Raw genomic sequence first — 18,251 nt, forward strand, 5'->3', positions numbered from 1 at the left:
AACTTCCCAGGAGCTATATTCAGCACAATAAGTGGATATTTCACAGTAAATATTGGCATGCCAGAAAATGGGCATTAAACATTGACTTGACAAGCAACAATTGGGTGCGTTTTATATGTCCAATGTGAAAAGCTGTCTCTTCATCAAGTTGTGCTCTTGTGCAGAAACTTCTACTAAGTTCAGACCATCATTACTATTAAGAATTAGAAGTACTCTAAAGAAATGGTGAACATTTGGCCTCAGGCGCTCCCATAGCTTCCATTCCAAAAGGCAGCAGGAGTAACGGAGATTCTTGACGAGTGATTCTTGGCTTTGGCTGGCAGTAGGCATTTGCCGGTGAAACTAATGTGGTTCATTATCATTTTTAAGACAGATTACAATGTCGTTTACTGAATAAGACAAACTGCTCTGTAGGGGGAGGGTAGCGCTAAATCCTGATTAGGTTATAAATGGGGAAAATAATTGTATGGTCTCATTCTGCTCTCTAGCTGGTATTTCTTTACCCATCTTTCCAGCATACTTGAAACTCTTGCGTGGATGTTGTAAAGTTACATGTACAAACAGGCCCTGCAGCCTGGTCCACTTTTCAGCTCAGGACATGAGCTCTCACAAACTAACCAAAGTGTATCGTAGAATGGGACTCTTCAGAGGAGGTGCTGAGATTTCACTCAGTGTCTTTCACCCTTTGGCATTGGTGCTGGATCAGCAGGTGTCTCTGTACTGCTAAGGGTTTGCTCCTCTGAAAAAGATGGACAGCCCTGACTGCTGCTTGTTAATATCTGATCATAGTCATCAGTGGGGTAGAGCTGGTCCAAAAAACTATTTTCACAAAAACACATTGAAATTGTTTCCATATTAAAGGGTTCAAAAAGGACCCAATTTAATATGGCTTCTTTCAGTTTTTAAAAATATTTTGAAATTTTTATACACCCATTACTGAAAGAATTATGAAAAAATTTTCATTTCAGTCAGCTCTACGTACAAGTAGCATGTTAAAATGTCCCGCTAAATCCCATCACATTCCTTCTTGAAATTCCTCCTACAATTTCAGATGGAACAGATATTAGCCTCCTTGAAGATGCTTTTTGTGGTGCTTGCGTGTGTGCTGTTAAACAGTTGCCTAGTTTCATCCCAGAGGTGGCTGCATTTCAGTGGTGGATGAAGTGATTCCTATGTATTGGTTCTATATCTCTCTAAGTGTGTTAGGTTAAAGACAGTGTATCAGTGCAAGATTATCCTAATCATAAACCATACCAGAATGAATCACAGTTGCCTCCAGTTTCCCAAACCCCCACTTACTTACTATCTTCATAGCATCTACCAACTGACGCAAGTGCTCCCTACAGAAGTTTTTTCGGGGGCGGGGAGGAGGGAGGAAGGCAGGACAGTGACATAACTGCCCTCCTCCTTGCCTCTCCTACCACAGAAAGAACTTTAGTCTTCATGGGGCTTTCCCTGTCTCTACAAAGTGGCAGCAAGCTATGCTTGTTCTTCCCCTGACCTTCTATAGTGGGACCGAAACACTCCTGCTGCCACTGTCTCAAACTCTGTTTCTGAGATGCCCCAGGGTGCATCTCAGTGCACTCCAGGTGAAGGGCGTCCATGGGGCATGAGGCTGCCTCATGAAAAGAGAGGCTGAGGTGCAGAGGGGTCTCCCAACTTGTCATTAGTTTTGACTCCTGCTCCGCAGTCTGCTCTCCCAGGAGCCGGGGTGCCGTTGCCAGGATGATGCACTCCCCTCGCCTGTAGTCTGGGAAGTGAGGGGTTCCTGAGCGAACCTTCACCTGCTCTGGGGCTGTGTATGGGAAGTGGGTATGTTTCCCAAGGGTGAAGGGGATCTTCACTCCCTAGGTGGAGTAGTAAAGAGTGGGGAGAAGGACCCCGTAGTTCAGTCACTAGTGAAGGAAGGACAGGCTGGTGTTTTCTGTAGCTGTGCCTGGCATGCTAGCAAAGAGTTATCAGCTCACAGCCCACAGGTTATGGTCTGTTAGTACCTGTGAACCCGCTCGCTCCCCTGATATTCAGCACATGTAGTATTCAATTCGTCCTTGCCCCTCTTGGATGGGTGAGCATCCTGGTGGATCCAGTTTGTGTGCTGTCCAAAATACAACTGGAGCTCCTGTTTTGGTGGAGATTCAAAAGCTTAGTCTTGTAGCGTAGCATTTCCCCTCGCTAATGGCTGCGAGATTTAGACAGAGCGCATGTTGAGAGAGAGCATTCTGGATTCCCTACATCTCTAGGATTGGCTAACCTTCAGCAGCATCCATATTCTAAATTCATCAGACTAAGGAACTACAAAATAGCTGTCCATTGTCCAGTGGTTCATGTTTGCTGATTTGTTCCATTGATTATATGCAGATTATTACTTGCATTTCTCACCTTCTCCTCTTTGTAAGCTTGTTAAACGAAGGTCTGCATCAGCATATCTCATACTAGTCACATATGCATCTGTTGTTTCTTCCATTCTCTGTAAGTCCTGCTTACCTCATCACTGAGTTTTTCATGTGAACTTTCTTTGAGATGTTCCTTAGTGATGGGATGTTTACACTTCACAGTACTGAAGCAAGAAAAGCCCAACAGGCAGAGAATCTAGAGTGCGTAATTACTGTCAAATCGTGTCAATGAGATTATTTATGAAAGCATGTCACACATTTTGCAATTTAGTGGGCACAAAACAACTTTATAAATCCATATCCTTGTAATCGTCTACTCCATATAGGCTTAAAAGTATTTGTTGATGATGCACATGGTCATCTGCTGCTTACTTTAGTGTTTCCAAACAAAACTCCTAACTTTATGTATACCAGTTTCCTTCAAGGCGCAAAACTTATTTTTTTATTTTTCATCATGCTCTGCTGCTATTGTATTTCACTTTCTTTTAAATCTCCTGGTCATGCTCCTATTGCATGTTGGCAACATTTTGATTAATCCTCTGCTTTCCTGAAATCCTGCTGTATAATAATTCTGTTGATAAACACATTTACTTGGGAGTTATCACAGAATAGTTATGTCCAATTAATTTTAGTTTGTATCATTACTAATTCATACCTGTAGAGTATTTTGCAAGAAACCAATCTCAGTTGTCTCTTAATTGCTAAAATCTCTGAATTCAGTTACATCAAAACTGCACTGAGGATTTTGACCTTCTAAAACTTTTTCCGACAGCGCAAAAACATATTGGATAGGCAAAGTGTCTCACTATAATTACATGCCTTATTTCTCCCAATTCCAGCAGCATCGTTCACTCCTAACCATGCCGTCAGAGAGAAACACCCCAAAATGTACAGTACATTTTAAAAATGGAGACTGAGTTCAAACATGGTTAAAATGTATCATATTCTAAATTTCATCTGGTGCCTTTGAAAGTTAATGGTCAAAGTACAAGTTTACAGGTTAATTGGTTTGGTTAAATGCACTATTCTTTCTCCTTTAACAGAGGAAAAACAAATATCTCTCTCTACCTATATCTGTGCTCATGTTTAGCATCCATCACTGGAATATCTACATTAACATGCACTAGGGAACTTGGAATGTGTGTCAGCAGGGTACAGTTAGTGCACGACACTCTAGTGCACACTAGATTTTACACTCCTGTAGTGCAGACTAATGCACAGTGTAGACAAGTCCTCAGTGCCTCTCCAGAATCACAAATAACAACCATCAATCTCTCTCTTCCTTCTTGGGGAGCAAGTTCCCTGATTACAGGCCAGAGTCTTACCTGGTGCAAGTCTGCATAGCTCCAGTGGACTCAGCTTGCTAAATGTTAGCTGAGAATCACCCCTGTATTCTTGGGGCGGGGGGGGGGGGAGAGGTGTTTGTCGGGGAGAGGAAGTTACTGAGGGAAAGACAAGTAGAAGAGAAGAGTTTTGTGTTCAGTTCTGTACACAGTGAGGCTCAGGGCTGCTCTCTTCACCTTCCAGAGATGAATTCCATAGGTTAAGTCCAGCTCCCGCTTATGTCTGTCTCCTGCCCTTATGAGACTTGGTTTGTTGACAGGCTCATGGCTTCAGTGATGCACTGCTGTCATGGGAGATGATGGTTATGGAGGGAGAGCTGATCTCTTAGGTAGTTAGAGCTAACGCTGTGGGAGGGTTTTGACTATAGCAAGGTTCTCTATTAAATGGGCAGCCGTGCATAGGGCAGAGCACCAGGGTGATGTGTCAGGGACAACCAGTGCAGTTAAATTGACAGGCTGGAATGTTTTATTCTTCTGGAGCTTTTTTCGGGGCATGTGGCTCCAGTATTTGATGTGAGTTGCGATAATCAAGGCTGAAGGTCACAAATGGATAGTTCACCAGGGCAGTGGTGATTCAGGTGGCTGGGGCAGCGTTGCAGTTTGCCATCCTGGATCTTTGGAGTATCCAGTAGCTTTAAGAAGACCCAGAGGACCCCAACGCTGTGGATCAGCTTATAGTTTGAAGGCAGATGCTCTTGATCAGGGAGGGAGGATCTGTGAATCACTTCTCTCTTCGTACTGGCTTCTCCTTAGTGTTGCCTGGGTTTAGCTCTCGACAGCTGCTCTTCCTCCAAATGCTGGTGTTGGCTAGTGTTGGGAGAGCTGGGAGGGCTTACATGTCATGTACAGAAGAGGTAGAGTCACGTGTTGCCTGAGTACTCTGCCGGCATTTCAGCCATTTTTGTCTCACCGTGCTGTATGTGACCAACAGCACTATCAGTTCTTATCACAGGTCATTTGGGGAGGGATGGGGAATGGCCAGTAAATTTCATGGACCAATTCCTCTTAAAAATTAGCAGACGCTGTGTAGAAATTGTTGGGAAGGGTTGTGTGTGAGTTACTCTGCACGGATCGCTTGCTTCCATTTTTCTCTTCCGTGGTAGTCAGTACCAGGGGTGTGTGTACGGTAACAGGATCGTTAATTAAAAACTCCTCTGGCCCTGTGGCTTATTCCCCCGTGAAATGGCAGTGCTCCATCACATGGTCATTGGTTGCTGTGTAAGCGAACACGATGGGGAGAGGTGCTCAAGGAATTTAGGTTTAAGCCCCCTTTGAACATCAGTGGGTGTTTTGGGGCCTAACACCCATAGGCTCCTTTGAAATTCTCGGTCAGAATGGTTTCCCATGCAGCACCAACAGCTCTTTAAAGAATGTGTTATCTACCCTGAGATTTATGATTATTCCAAGAGTTTCCCAATTAGAATAAGAGCTGATGGCCAAGAACAAGTATTAGGCTAAATTAAACATGTTTGACTCTCAACAATAGTCGACTTGTTTATCACTGGGGAAGCATGCTAATATTGGCTTCTATGGTGTGTTAATTTAACAAACAACTTTATTAGGAAGAGCCAAATCCATGTCTAGTGCTGTGAGATATTGACCGGGTCAGACTGGGCACGTGGTACTAGTTCTAAATTCAGATGAAAAGTAAAGTTGGTGGCAACCACATTTCACTGGAAAAAAATATGGCCCACTGGCATAGAAGCTGTTTCTGCACAGAAAACATGACACTATTTATGAAGAGCCATGTCTAATATCCTTTCCACTTTGGAAAAAGAAGTTTATTTTAATACATCCTTTTTAATTGCTATGAGCTGGACTTGTAAATATTGTAAGTAGTTGAGTAATAGTCATCTGTTAGCAGACCAAATGGAAGGGACATTTTTTCCACTCTTTGAGCCCTAATATGGTTCGCCCGACTCTAAAGGGGATACTTTAGTGCGGATGTTTTAAAAAAAAAAAAAAAAAGTCTGTTTAATAATTCAAAGATGGTTTAATCTGAGGGGAAGCCGGTGTGTGGTGTTCTGTTGAGTGAAATGCATAGGACATTGTGAAGCTATCCAGGAGGTTTTGCCAGGTGTTCTAATGCTAGGGGACTTGTCATTGTTTAGGAAAGAGAAGGGTTTATTACCAAAATTTGCAATGATGCACTCCATTTGCAAGATGTAAAACTTGTATTTCAGTTAAGAGGGGCAGGTTATCTCCCTTATGTTTTGGAGGTTAGAGAGTACTGCAGCAGAGTTAGCTTCATCTAGCAAGATATCACAAAACATGGTCTGGGAAAACCACTGTCCTTTTATCTCCGGCTTTCAGTCAGTCTGTATTGTGAATGAGAGAGAGCTTTGTGAGACTCAAATGCAGAGGGCTTGCAAAATTCTAGTCTGTCATTGTCCTAGAGCAATCTTTTTTCTTTTTAATATGTGAATAGTTTTGTCCCTCTCCTCCTGCTAAGACTGAGTTTTGCACCTGAGCTAGTAAATTGTCATAACATTTTGTAAACCCAGTAATGTACAGCATATTACACACAGCAGGTTTGCGCTCTCAAATTCTTTTTTAAAATGTTCACCGCCATTCATTTTCCTAAGTCAGATTTGTTTTGCACAGGTTTGTTGTGGTTTTTTGCTTTGCAAATAACTTTGCCTTGTAGTAGTCAAATTATTTACGTCCCGGCAGCAATCTTCCTATTAAATTTTAGCACTCACCTGTCTTAGAGAGAGAGAGAACTAATTTATGATTCCGTAAATTCTACTAAACTTCACCAATCCTGCATGTTTTTAACTAACTTAATGGGACTGCTTGGAGTGTGTCGTGATAACCTGGTGTCCCTCTTCAGGACAGGGGCTGAAGTTGTGTGGTGACTTTTTTAATCATTCACCTGTAGAATAGTTGAATTATTCTTGGGAAGACAGAACCAGAGACCAAATATACAGTGTCAGTCCTGATAGCTTTAAGCAAACTACCTTTCATAAATGATTTTTGTAGTCTGATTTCTATACATATATTAACATGTAATGATCTGGTTTTAGTTAGAATTGAAAACTTTGGGTAGCCGAGTTTCTACCCTATGTTATTGTTTAGGGTGATGTAAGCGGACTCAAAAAGTAAGTTTCCTTTTTCGAAAAAAATCCTTCAGATAAGACGAAGACGGTAACTTAATTTTGCTTTGTCTGTTTCAGGAATGTTGGTGGTGATTGTGTTGTTGCTGATTGCGATAGCTGTGGTTGCCGTCTGGCCAACACACTAACACAAATGCGGGGACCACCAGAGATGCCACTTAGCAGCAGCAGAGCTGGCCAACTTCAGAAGATGCGAACAACTTCATTGCAAACACGTTTTGTGTCTTAAGTAAACTCAGTATTAGAATGACAACGTTTCTGATGCAATGCACAGCCAGAGAGCTGTGGCTAGTTTGGAGCATTTGAACTTCAAAAGGACTCTCTCCCTTCCTTGGTTTTGTACTTCAGAGGGACACAACTGGACTAGCTGCATCTTTTAAGTGATTTACCCTTCAGTGCAACTGACTCTAAGCAAGCAATCTGCCCCTTTTGTTGAGAGATCAGTCGTCCTGAGGGTTTAATATACTGTATACTGCTCCTACTTAGCTTGTGTGGTATATGTGTGGACTTCCCCCTTGCTTGCTAAATGATGATCTTTGGAACCAAGATTTTGCATCTTATAAAGTTATAAGGAACTGATTTAAACTAAAATTCAATGAAGTTGGAGGGTCAGAGAGCAGGCACAGCTCGAGAATGAAAAGCCTGGTGAGGGTAGAACGGAATATAGGGACTCAGATGTACCTTACAAACATAAGTAAGTATGAGACAATCTTTGGCTGTTGTGAGAGAATTACTGGTGGTGTTCTGCACAGAGAGAAATGCAAACAGCAGTGGGTCTTTCCAACATTTAACACAACTGGGTGTAGAACAGTGGAAAGCCCAACTGCCCAATGTGTGTTCCTAAGGGAGAAAAGTGTCTTTCTGCTAACTGTACTCCAGGGTAATTACCCCAACTGACTAACTGCAGAAGTCCTGATACAGAGAATAGACTAGTCTCAAGATCAGAGATCTGCACAGCTTTCTTTTATAATTTTTCATAACTGTTAAAACTGCAAAGGAAAATATTATGAGTATTAAAAAAAAAATGAAAAAAGTATTTAATGCTCATTGCTGTCCCAAAAATTATTATTTTGTTATGTGCCAACTTAATTGTCAGAACTGATAGAGCAATAATAACACTGAATAAAGTTGATCCATTTACATGCTGCTTTTTATTGGCATGTTTTTTATTGTTTCCAATAATGTCTTAATATTTTAAAAGTCTTTTGTTTGTTTCCTAGAGATTGATATTGAGGAGAGAAAGAAACTGATTCCAGAGACTTCCGGTTTCATTTGAAATGTCTCTTTTGTACTTTTTAATGTTTTTTTTCAGCCCCAAGCTGGTGCTCACATGTCTTAATCCTTAAAAATGGAATATGTGCAATTATAAATATGCATTTAATTCTTGGCACGAGCAATCAAAACCCTACCTCTCCCAAACCCAGTGTAGTGGGTAGCAGCAGTGCAAACCTGGTGTGTAGAGCTGAGATTCAAGAGACCTGGGTCCTAGTCCCAGCCCTGCCACTGTCCTGCTGCATGACCTTGCACAAGTCGTTTTAATCACTCCGTGCCTCAGTTTCCCCATCTGTAAAATGGGGATAATGACACTGCTATCCTTTGTAAAGCACTTTGAAATCTATGGATACAAATCACTCTAGAAGAACTAGGTATTGTTGTTGTTAAGCTTCTGCAACAGCATCTTCTGCCACTGTGCCTCAACCCAGACCTAAGAGTTCAGGCTCCTTGAGCCAGTCACACCGGAGCATATATTGAAACTATGGTGCTCATTGTGATGGTGGTCTTCGTGCTGCTCAGGTAACTCTGGAAGCTGGATGGATCTAGAAGAGTTATTTCAAAATGACTCTTCATTCCAAATTTTCTTTGTTTGATAGAAAATAAAATAAAAAAAGGTCAAAATCAAAATAAGTTTTGATTGACCTGAAATGAATGTTTTCAGAATTTTGGTTTGGGATGAAAAAAATTTCAAACTCTGTTTTTTTTCCATGGGGCAGAAAATCTGTTTTCCAACCGGCTCTTCACAGCCTGAGGTATGGCACTCCTTGTTGATGTTTCAGTGTCTGGGTAGCCAATGATATGGGAGGCAGGTACACAGGAATAGTTCAGGTGAACAAACCATTAAGTGAGTTTTAACCTGGCGACGACCAAGGGAAGTGGGATAAACACAGCCATGTACTAGGGAGTGACAAATACCTTGTCTTCTGTGCAGTAGAACCCAAGGACTCAGTGCACCTCCATCCTGCATTGCTGGGAAAGGCTCTTCTTAAAAGATCTGAAGAGTCAGTTAAGTCAGAATTGTTTAGGCCTAGGGGTCATGCCTGTTTGCTCATTGTCACTTGGAAAGGAGCTCTGTATCCAAACAGCTGGAGGAGAAAGCGGCAGGCCGTTTAACCACTGCACGTTTTGCAGGAAGTTCTCAGTGAGCTTATTGCTTGACTTTTTTCCAGTGCAAATGGAGCTTTTAAACCCAGCCACTCCAGCTGAAAATGAATAATTATGGTTCCTGCTGCTGTGTTTAAAATCTGCATTCGAGCAGTTTCTGTGTTAAGGAACCTGAAGAACCTGGCTTTTAATTAAAACTGCCATTTACGGGGGGGAATTCAGGTTTTATTTGAAATCCCTGGATACACTGGTCAGAATAAATTGTGCTACTGTTCTGTGCAACGTTCTGGGTCCATTCTATAGGGGCTTTTTAAATAGCGCTCTCTGATTTGTTGTATTCTTGGGGGACAAAATTTCTGGGGCATAAGGAAGGAGGAGAACCAGTGAGTCTTATTGTAGAAATATTTAACAAAGAGGTCCCTAGATTTGCCCTTTAAGTAACATTAAACACGGCATGTGGGTGAGGAGTTTTATTAAAAAAGAGAGAAGTGGATTTGGCAGGGCTTTCATGGTGTAGATGGAAACCTTTTCTGTTTTACTGCTCTTTGGAAGGGAAGGCTAAAATAAACAGACTGGTTTCATTGTCTACAAGCGAGTGGAACTGAAGAGTGTGAAGTGTGATCAGTCTGAGTTCAGTGCATTTTCGATTTATTCTATTTAATGAATTTTATGAGCTGGTTGCTGTGGCATCTGGGCACGTGACACAAATTAAAATCAAGCAACAGGTTTAAATTGCCTAGAGTAGACACCAAGGACACCCTCACTCCCTGTACAGAGCCATGCCAGCCCATCATAAGCCAACCACCACCATCCCCAGCAAAGGTCCATATAATCAGAGTCATGCTTGATCAGAGAGATGCCTTGCATTGTGCATTCATGTTGAGACTCCCCAACTGCAGTGGGCCTGGTGGCTGATGGGAGCTTATCTCACAGCTGGGAACCCTCTGTCTCCAATCTCCCAGGAATGCATTTTAGGGGAGGATGAGCCAAAGCAGCTTAGCTTAGTGGGTGCATAGACAGAGAGGTCACCTGTAACAAAGCCAGGACCGAAGCTATATCTAGGACCTTAGAGTTGGAAACCAATGCCTTGAATGTCCCCTAGCAGCAAAGGGGAAACCAGTGCAGTTCAACATGCTTATTAATTTGGTTTTAAATACACTCAACTAGAAATAAGGGACTTTTTAATAGCAAGGGTAAGTAACCATTGGAACAATTTACCTAGAGATGTGGTGGATTCTCCATCACCTGAAGTCTTTAAATCAAGGCTGGATAGCTTTCTAAAAGAGGTGGTCTAGCTCACCTGGAAGTTATGGGCTTGATGCAGAAATTATTAGGTGGGGATTTTAGGCCTGCTATGCAGGAGGCCAGATTAGATTATCACAATGGACACTTCTGGCCTTAAAAATCTGAGAGTAAAAGAGCCCACCCTGGTATGAATTAATACAGTGCATAACCCTGCTCAAGCTTACCCAACCTGAAAGGGAACCAAATCCCTGGGCTCTCGTTGCTAGGAAACTCGACATCCAGGCAGACCAAGTCAGCTGTTCCACATGAGTCCTGGCCAATAAAACCTCAGTCCCCAGGTGCTCATCCCCAGGGATCTCACCAGGTTTGCAGAGGTAGAGAGTTCTCCTTTCCTTCTGTACCAGCCTGAAATGTGCTAAGCAAAGTGCCCTGTGCTGACTCATGGTATGTCTACGAAATTAGGTCAAATTTATAGAAGGCGATCTTTTAGAAGGCGATTTTATACAGTCGATTGTGTGTGTCCCCACATTAAGGCATTAAGCACATTGTATATCTAAGGGCGGAGTCGGTGGAGTGTGTCCACACTACCGAGGCTAGTGTTGACTTTCAGAGCGTTGCACTGTGGGTAGCTATCCCACAGTTCCAGCAATCTCCACCGCCCATTGGAACTCTGAGTTAAGCTCTCAATGCCTGATGGGGCGAAAACATTGTCGCAGGTGGTTTGGGGTACATGTCGCCAGTCGCCCCTCCCTCCGTGAAAGCAACTGCAGACAATCGTTTTGCGCCTTTTTTCTGTGTGGGCGCCATACTGCTTTCAGCAGACAGTGCAGTAGGACTGCCAACCATTGTCATCGTCATCCACCACTTCCGCTGCCACTCTGCTTTCCTGATGCTACGAATCCACCTTGCAGGTCCTCTATACGACCGTCGTCATCCACTGCTTCCTTGGCACTCTGCTCTCCTGGTGGTCTCGCAGGGCCGCTTCCGCTGCAGCTCTGCTCGGCTGCTCTTGTCTCACCATACCACGGCAAGCATGCAGCCCACTCAGCTGTTGTGTCCTGGCAGCAGACGGTGCAGTAGGTCTGCAAAACTGGTCATCCAACCACCGCTTCCCCTGCAACCCTGCTCTCCTGCAGACGCCATACCGCAGCAAGCATGGAGCCCACTCAGATCACTACGGCAGTTATGAGCATTGTAAACACCTCGCGCATTATCATGCAGTATATGCAGAACCAGAACATGCAAAAGCAGGCGAGGAGGCGACGGCAGTGCGGTGCCGAGAGTGATGAGGACATGGACACAGACTTCTCTCAAAGCACGGGCCCCGGCAATTTGGACATCCTGGTGGCAATGGGGCAGGCTCATGCTGTGGAACGCTGATTCTGGGCCCGAGAAACAAGCACAGACTGGTGGGACCGCATAGTGTTGCAGGTCTGCGATGGTTCCCAGTGGCTGCAAAACTTTTGGATGTGTAAGGGCACTTCATGGAACTTTGTGACTTGCTTTCCCCTGCCCTGAAGCTCAAGAATACCAAGATGAGAGAAGCCCTCGCAGTTCACAAACGAGTGGCGATAGCCCTGTGGAAGCTTGCAACGCCAGACAGCTACTGGTCAGTCGGGAATCAATTTTGGAGAGGGCAAATCTACTGTGGGGGCTGCTGTGATCCAAGTAGCCAACGCAATCACTGAGCTGCTGCTATCAAGGGTAGTGACACTAGGAAACATGCAGGTCATAGTGGATGGCTTTGCTGCAATGGCTTTCCCTAACTGTGGTGGGGCTATAGACGGAACGCATATCCCTATCTTGGGACCGGAGCACCAAGGCAGCCAGTACATAAACCGCAAGGGGTACTTTTCAATGGTGCTGCAAGCACTGGTGGATCACAAGGGACGTTTCACCAACATCAACGTGGGATGGCCGGGAAAAGTTCATGACGCTCACGTCTTCAGGAACTCTAGTCTGTATGAACAACTGCAGCAAAGGACTTACTTTCCAGACCAGAAAATAACTGTTGGGGATGTTGAAATGCTTATAGTTATCCTTGGGGACCCAGCCTACCCCTTAATGCCATGGCTCATGAAGCTGTACACAGGCAGCCTGGACAGTAGTCAGGAGCAGTTCAACTACAGGCTTAGCAAGTGCAGAAGGGTGGCAGAATGTGCATTTGGATATTTAAAAGCACGCTAGTGCAGTTCACTGACTCGGTTAGACCTCAGTGAAACCAGTATTCTCACTGTTATTACGGCTTGCTGTGAGCTCCATAATATCTGTGAGAGTAAGGGGGAGATGTTTATGGCGGGGTGGGAAGTTGAGGCAAATCGTCTGGCTGCTGATGACATGCAGCCAGACACCAGGCGGTTAGAAGAGCACAGCAGGGCGTGCTGCGCATCAGAGAAGCTTTGAAAACCAGTTTCATGGCTGGCCAGGCTATGGTGTGACAGTTCTGTCTGTTTCTCCTTGATGAAAACCTGCTGCCTTGATTCACTCTACTTCCCTGTAAGCCAACTGCCCTCCCCTCCCCCCTTCGATCACCACTTGCAGAGGCAATAAAGTCGTCACTGTTTCAAATTCATGCATTCTTTATTAATTCGTCACACAAATAGGGGGATAACTGCCAAGGTAGCCCGGGAGGGGTGGTGGATGAGGGGAGGAGGGAAGGACAAGGCCATGCTGCACTTCAAAACTTATTGAATGCCAGCCTTCTGTTGCTTGGGCAGTCCTCTGGGGTGGAGTAGTTGGGTGCCTGGAGCCACCCCCACTCCGCGTTCTCGGCGTCTGGGCGAGGAGGCTGTGGAACTTGGGGAGGAGGCCGGTTGGTTAGACAGGGGCTGCAGTGGCAGTCTGTCCCTTTTCTGCACCTCAACCATATGCCAGAGCAGATCAGTTTGATCCTCCAGTAGCCTCAGCATTGCATACTGCCTCCTCTCATCATATTGCAGCCCCCTCTCCTGTTGCTCCAGCAATCTGTCCTTTCGCACATCCTTCCTGTCCTCACGGTCCTTTTGTGCTTTCCTGGACTCTGCCATTATCTGCCTCCACACATTGTGCTGGGCTCTGTCAGTTTGGGTGGACTGCATGAGCTCAGAGAACATTTCATCACGGGTGCGGTTTTTTCGCCTTCTTATCTGCACTAGCCTCTGGGACGGAGATGCTAGTTGCAGCGTTGAAATATTTGCAGCTGCGGGAGGAAAAAAAGGGAAATTAAGATTGAAAAAGACACACTGGCCATTTAAAAGGAGGGGGCTGATGTTTTCAGGTTAACGTGCAGCACAAACCCAACTAACCCTCCCCTCGCCCCCCAATTCTCTGGGATGATTGCTTCACCCCTCCCCCCACCGCGTAGCTAACAGCAGGGATGATTTCTTTTTAGCCACAGGCAAACAGCCCAGCAGGAACGGCCACCTCTGATGTCCCCTTAATAAAATTCCTCTATTTAAACCAGGTTACCATGAATGATATCACTCTCCTGAGGATAACACAGAGAGAGAAAGAACGGATGTTGCTTGAATGCCAGCAAACACCAGGACCACACGCTGCCATGCTTTCTTATGCAATGATTCCAGCCTGCATGCTACTGGCCTGCTGTGGCCTACCATGGAGGACACAATAAGGCTGCCCTCCCCAGAAGCCTTTTGCAAAGACTTTGGGAGTACCTCCAGGACAGCTTCATGGAGATGTCCCTGGAGGATTTCTGCCCCATCCCCAGACACATTAACAGACTTTTCCAGTAGCTGTACTGGCCGCGAATGCATCCCAAGTCTTCAGGGCAAATTAATCATTAAACATGCTTGCTTTTAAACCGTGTATTATATTTACAAAGGTACACTCACCAGAGCTGCCTTCAAGGTCCGGGAGCCCAGGTTGGGAGGGTATTGAATCCAGGGTGATAAACAGTTCCTGGCTGTCAGGGAGAATGGTTTCTCCGCTTGCCTGGTGTGCGCTATCTTCAACCTCCCCCTCCTCCTCATCTTCCGCATCCCCAAAACCCTCATCCCTGTTGCGTGAGACTCCCCCCTTGCAGGAGTCCACGTACAGGGGAGGGGCAGTGGTAGGGGCACCCTCTAGAATTGCATGCAGCTCATCATAGAAGCGGCATGTCTGGAGCTCTGACCCCAAGCAGGCATTGCCTCTTGGGTTTTTTGGTAGGCTTGCCTAAGCTCCTTAAGTTTCACACGGCACTGCTGCAGGTCCCTGTGATAGCCTCTGTCCTTCATGCCCTTGGAGATTTTTGCAAATATTTTGGCATTTCATCTTTTGGATCAGAGTTCTGATAGCACGGATTCGTCTCCCTATAGAGTGATCAGATCCAGTACCTCCCATTCGGTCCATGCTGGAGCTCTCTTGCTATTCTGGGACTCCATGGTCACCTCTGCTGATGAGCTTGCCACACTGGCCAAACAGGAAATGAAATTCAAAAGTTCGCGGTCCTTTTCCTGTCTACCTGGCCAGTGCATCTGAGTTGAGAGTGCTGTCCAAAGTGGTCACAATGGAGCACTGTGGGATAGCTCCCGGAGGCCAATACCGTCAAATTTCATCCACATTAACCCAAATTCGACCCGGTGATGTCGATTTCAGCGCTAATCCCCTCGTCGGGGAGGAGTACAGAAATCGATTTTAAGAGCCCATTAAGTCGACAAAAATGGCTTCGTTGTGTGGATGGGTGCAGGGTTAAATCGATCCAATGCTGCTAAATTCGACCTAAACTCGTAGTGTAGACCAGGGCTCAGTGTGGTCAAGCCCTTCAAGGTAAATATTAAGGGATGAAAACATTCAGCTCAACTAAATGTTTCTTCATAGGAAGGCTGAGCATCTCCCAAGGCCTGGATTTCTGGATGGAAGCATCCTCCTAGAAGAGATCCTTTGTCCCCTGTCAGAAAAGTCTATTAGACAAGCAGTGTAGCTGTAGCTGTGTCGCCCTTGGAGGTGGGATGACGTGACCCGCTAGTGTGGACCACGAACTGCTCTCGCAGTGTCCAATTGCAAAGTAGACAAAATTCCCTTTCTTCTGCCAGCGCCTGATCCTGCACTGTTTGTACTTGCAGACTGGAGTCACAGCTTGCACTAGCTGTGTGTGCATCAGGATCTGAAAAGAGATTTCAGATGATGATGTGAAGCCATTAACAGCCCTGGAACCCGTTAATGGTACTGGCTAGATTTCTATGGGAAATGTTTACCTTGCTTTGCCAGTGGATGGCTCCCCTGCTTTGAGCCGTTCCTGGTGTTTAGATTGTTGCATAGTTTTCTGTTGAATGAACATGTGCTCTGGAGTCTAAAATGCTTTTCTCTCTCTTCACGGTTTCCAATTTTAATTTCTCTTTGTTAAGAGGATAAAATACCAGAGTGGGCCAAAATGCCAAGTGCAAACTCTCTGATGTTCTGCTGCTCAGTAAATCTGCTGTGAACGGCACTTATTTCTGTTGGAGTCTAGTTCCTATGGTTGGAATAAATGAGCCCTTAAAAGCTGTTACACCTTGTTAAATTACCTTTCTTATTGTTTATTTCCTGCTTCTGCTGCTCCAGGAAAGGTCATTTCCATAGGCACTGAGCATGTCAGGCCAGCATTCACCTCCCAGAGCCAGTCGCCAGCCAGGGTTACCCCAGAGCCTTTTGAAGGGAGGAGAAGTGAGAATGCCACTGACACTACTGAGAGGTTCTGGGATTTGTGCTGAGGGCGGGGGATGAAAGGCCGAGACAGGTGCTAAGGCCGCATGTACACCCATCATTCAGCTGGGAATAGGCTCATTTCCCCCATTTCTCTGCGCTGCCGCGGTTTCTCCTTCACAGACCATTAGCTAAAAGCAGGAAAAACCTGGTAAATCTATTTTCACTTTTTGAAAGCTTCAAGCAAGATTCCCGAAGAGGAGGTGGTGGTGGCGTGTTTGACCCATATGCCTCTGCCATAAAGCTCTGAGATTGCTGACCTCCAAGATGTTTTTGAACTAATAAATTATCATAGACATTAAGGGCTCGAAGAGACGGTTTGGGTCGCTCAATGTGACCTCTGTGCAATTCACAGGATCTTTGCCCGCATTATTCCCTCTCACAGCATTTGGCTGTCTGGAAGTCTCCCCTCCAAATACCACCCTCTGCTCTGCTTAACTTGTCATGTAATGTTTTAATGCTTGGCTCATTTCTTCCTGAAGAAGCTGCCTGGTATGAAATCTAACCACACTCATGGTCGTGCAGCGTCAGTAACGGCTGACACCTTGAGAGCTTTATTGCAACTGGTAGGGAGATTTGTAGTTTTCAACACAAGTCACTCTCAGAACGAGCCTGGGCCAGATTCCTGAAGGATGCATGTTCCTTTGCCATTCTTACACCTTTTCCTCAGGCTGCATTTCTCCATGTCTTCTGATGAGTTTGCCCTGGATCTTACCAGCATGTTCTAAACCCCACCTCCTCAGAGACCTAACCTGAAATGCTGTGGGGCCAGCAGAGCAGCTGGAGAACAGGGAGGGGGAGGAGGTGTGAGGATGGGGGGAATGAGTGGAGGGGGAAAAAGACAAGGGAGTACATTATTCATGTCAGGGTTGGCCCTGGCCACGGGTTCTGGGCTTTGCTTGGCTTTCTCAGGGTGCTTGCTCTGCAGGCTGTGTCAGCAGGACCTTGTCCAGGAGCAGGGAAAGCCCTAAGGAGTCCTAGCCCTGTCCCCACCATGGGAAGGGATTTCTTTAATCATCCATCGGTTCCCACATGCATGGAACTGGATGCGGCTGAGAATGCCTGGAAGCAGAGCAGAGTCATGCAGCGTGGCTCAGGGGCTTGCTAATGGGACACACGAGCCTAAGTTGCCCACTCAAACCCATCCCACCCCATTAGTCAGTCCCATCCATGGGATACTCAGCAGCCTCCGTGTGCTACATTGGGTAGGCAGGCTCCAACTGGACAGGCATCATAGAAACCACCACCTCTGGCAATAATTCATACCTGCTGGCATCCTCAAGGAGAGGCCATTTAATGCAGCGCCCTGGAGTCACTGGCCTGGCCGGGGCTGAGGCATGGTAGTGGGGCAGTGGAGGGAGGTTAGCTATGCTGCTGCTTGCGTTTGTACCAAGAGCCGGAAACCTGGCTACTCTCACCAGCACTAAATCCCCAAATACTGCTGTTTGCTGCTGGCATGGACTGGCGCCAGGCTGCTATTTTACTGTTCAGCTTTTCGCTCCTCCCTTGGCACCCATCCCGAAAGTGTTGATTGCACAGTGTGTTAGGGAACACCCTGCATCCACCGGGCTGATCCCAACTCTGCTAAGAGCTGATGGGGCCCAGCATTGTCCGAGTTCAGGCCTGTATCCCACAGCGTTAGAGCTCCTCTTTCATCCCGATGTCACTAAAGAGACTGGCCTAGGACGAGTACAGTTTACAAGAGTTTATTCAACTGGTTTCTGACTTTAGTTCTACCAAGTGGGTGCTGAACAGTTACAAGCTCCATCTGGTTCAGTTACAGCCATCTAACAAAACAAAACAAAAAGACAACTTGGAAAAAAATAAGAAAATCCACAACTTTTTCACGTCATTAAATATATTCATATATAATAACCATAATATATTAGTATGCATTGTAAAGAAACATTGCCCAAAACAGTATGTAATGGTCATAACTAAACAACATTTACAATTCAAGATATTAACAGAGATAAAAAACACAGGTTTTTCTGCCAGGTCTGTGTAACAGGAGAAAAGGTGGGTGGTGTGTGCGGGGGAGGGGGGAAGGGACACAGAATGAAACAAACAAAACAACTTTTGTTTAATACTACTGTCGAGTGATGATTGTTTTG

At 45.4% G+C, this 18,251-nt stretch overlaps 1 protein-coding gene across 2 annotated transcripts in view; it reads left to right on the forward strand.

The window, feature by feature from the left end:
- The window catches only part of STX8 (syntaxin 8), a 173,824-nt gene extending 165,832 nt beyond the window's left edge, over positions 1–7,992 (forward strand). For both annotated transcript variants that reach the window (XR_014714082.1, XM_084647599.1), the window contains one exon: positions 6,913–7,992. Coding sequence is in view for 1 of the 2 variants with exons in the window: in XM_084647599.1 (XP_084503725.1) it covers positions 6,913–6,980 (68 nt within the window). In the remaining variant the exon portion in view is untranslated. The remainder of the gene's footprint in view (positions 1–6,912) is intronic.
- Positions 7,993–18,251: the final 10,259 nt, after the last annotated feature.

Source organism: Lepidochelys olivacea (genome assembly GCF_965140295.1).
Source record: "Lepidochelys olivacea isolate rLepOli2 genome assembly, chromosome: 14".
Classification (NCBI taxonomy): domain Eukaryota; kingdom Metazoa; phylum Chordata; order Testudines; family Cheloniidae; genus Lepidochelys; species Lepidochelys olivacea.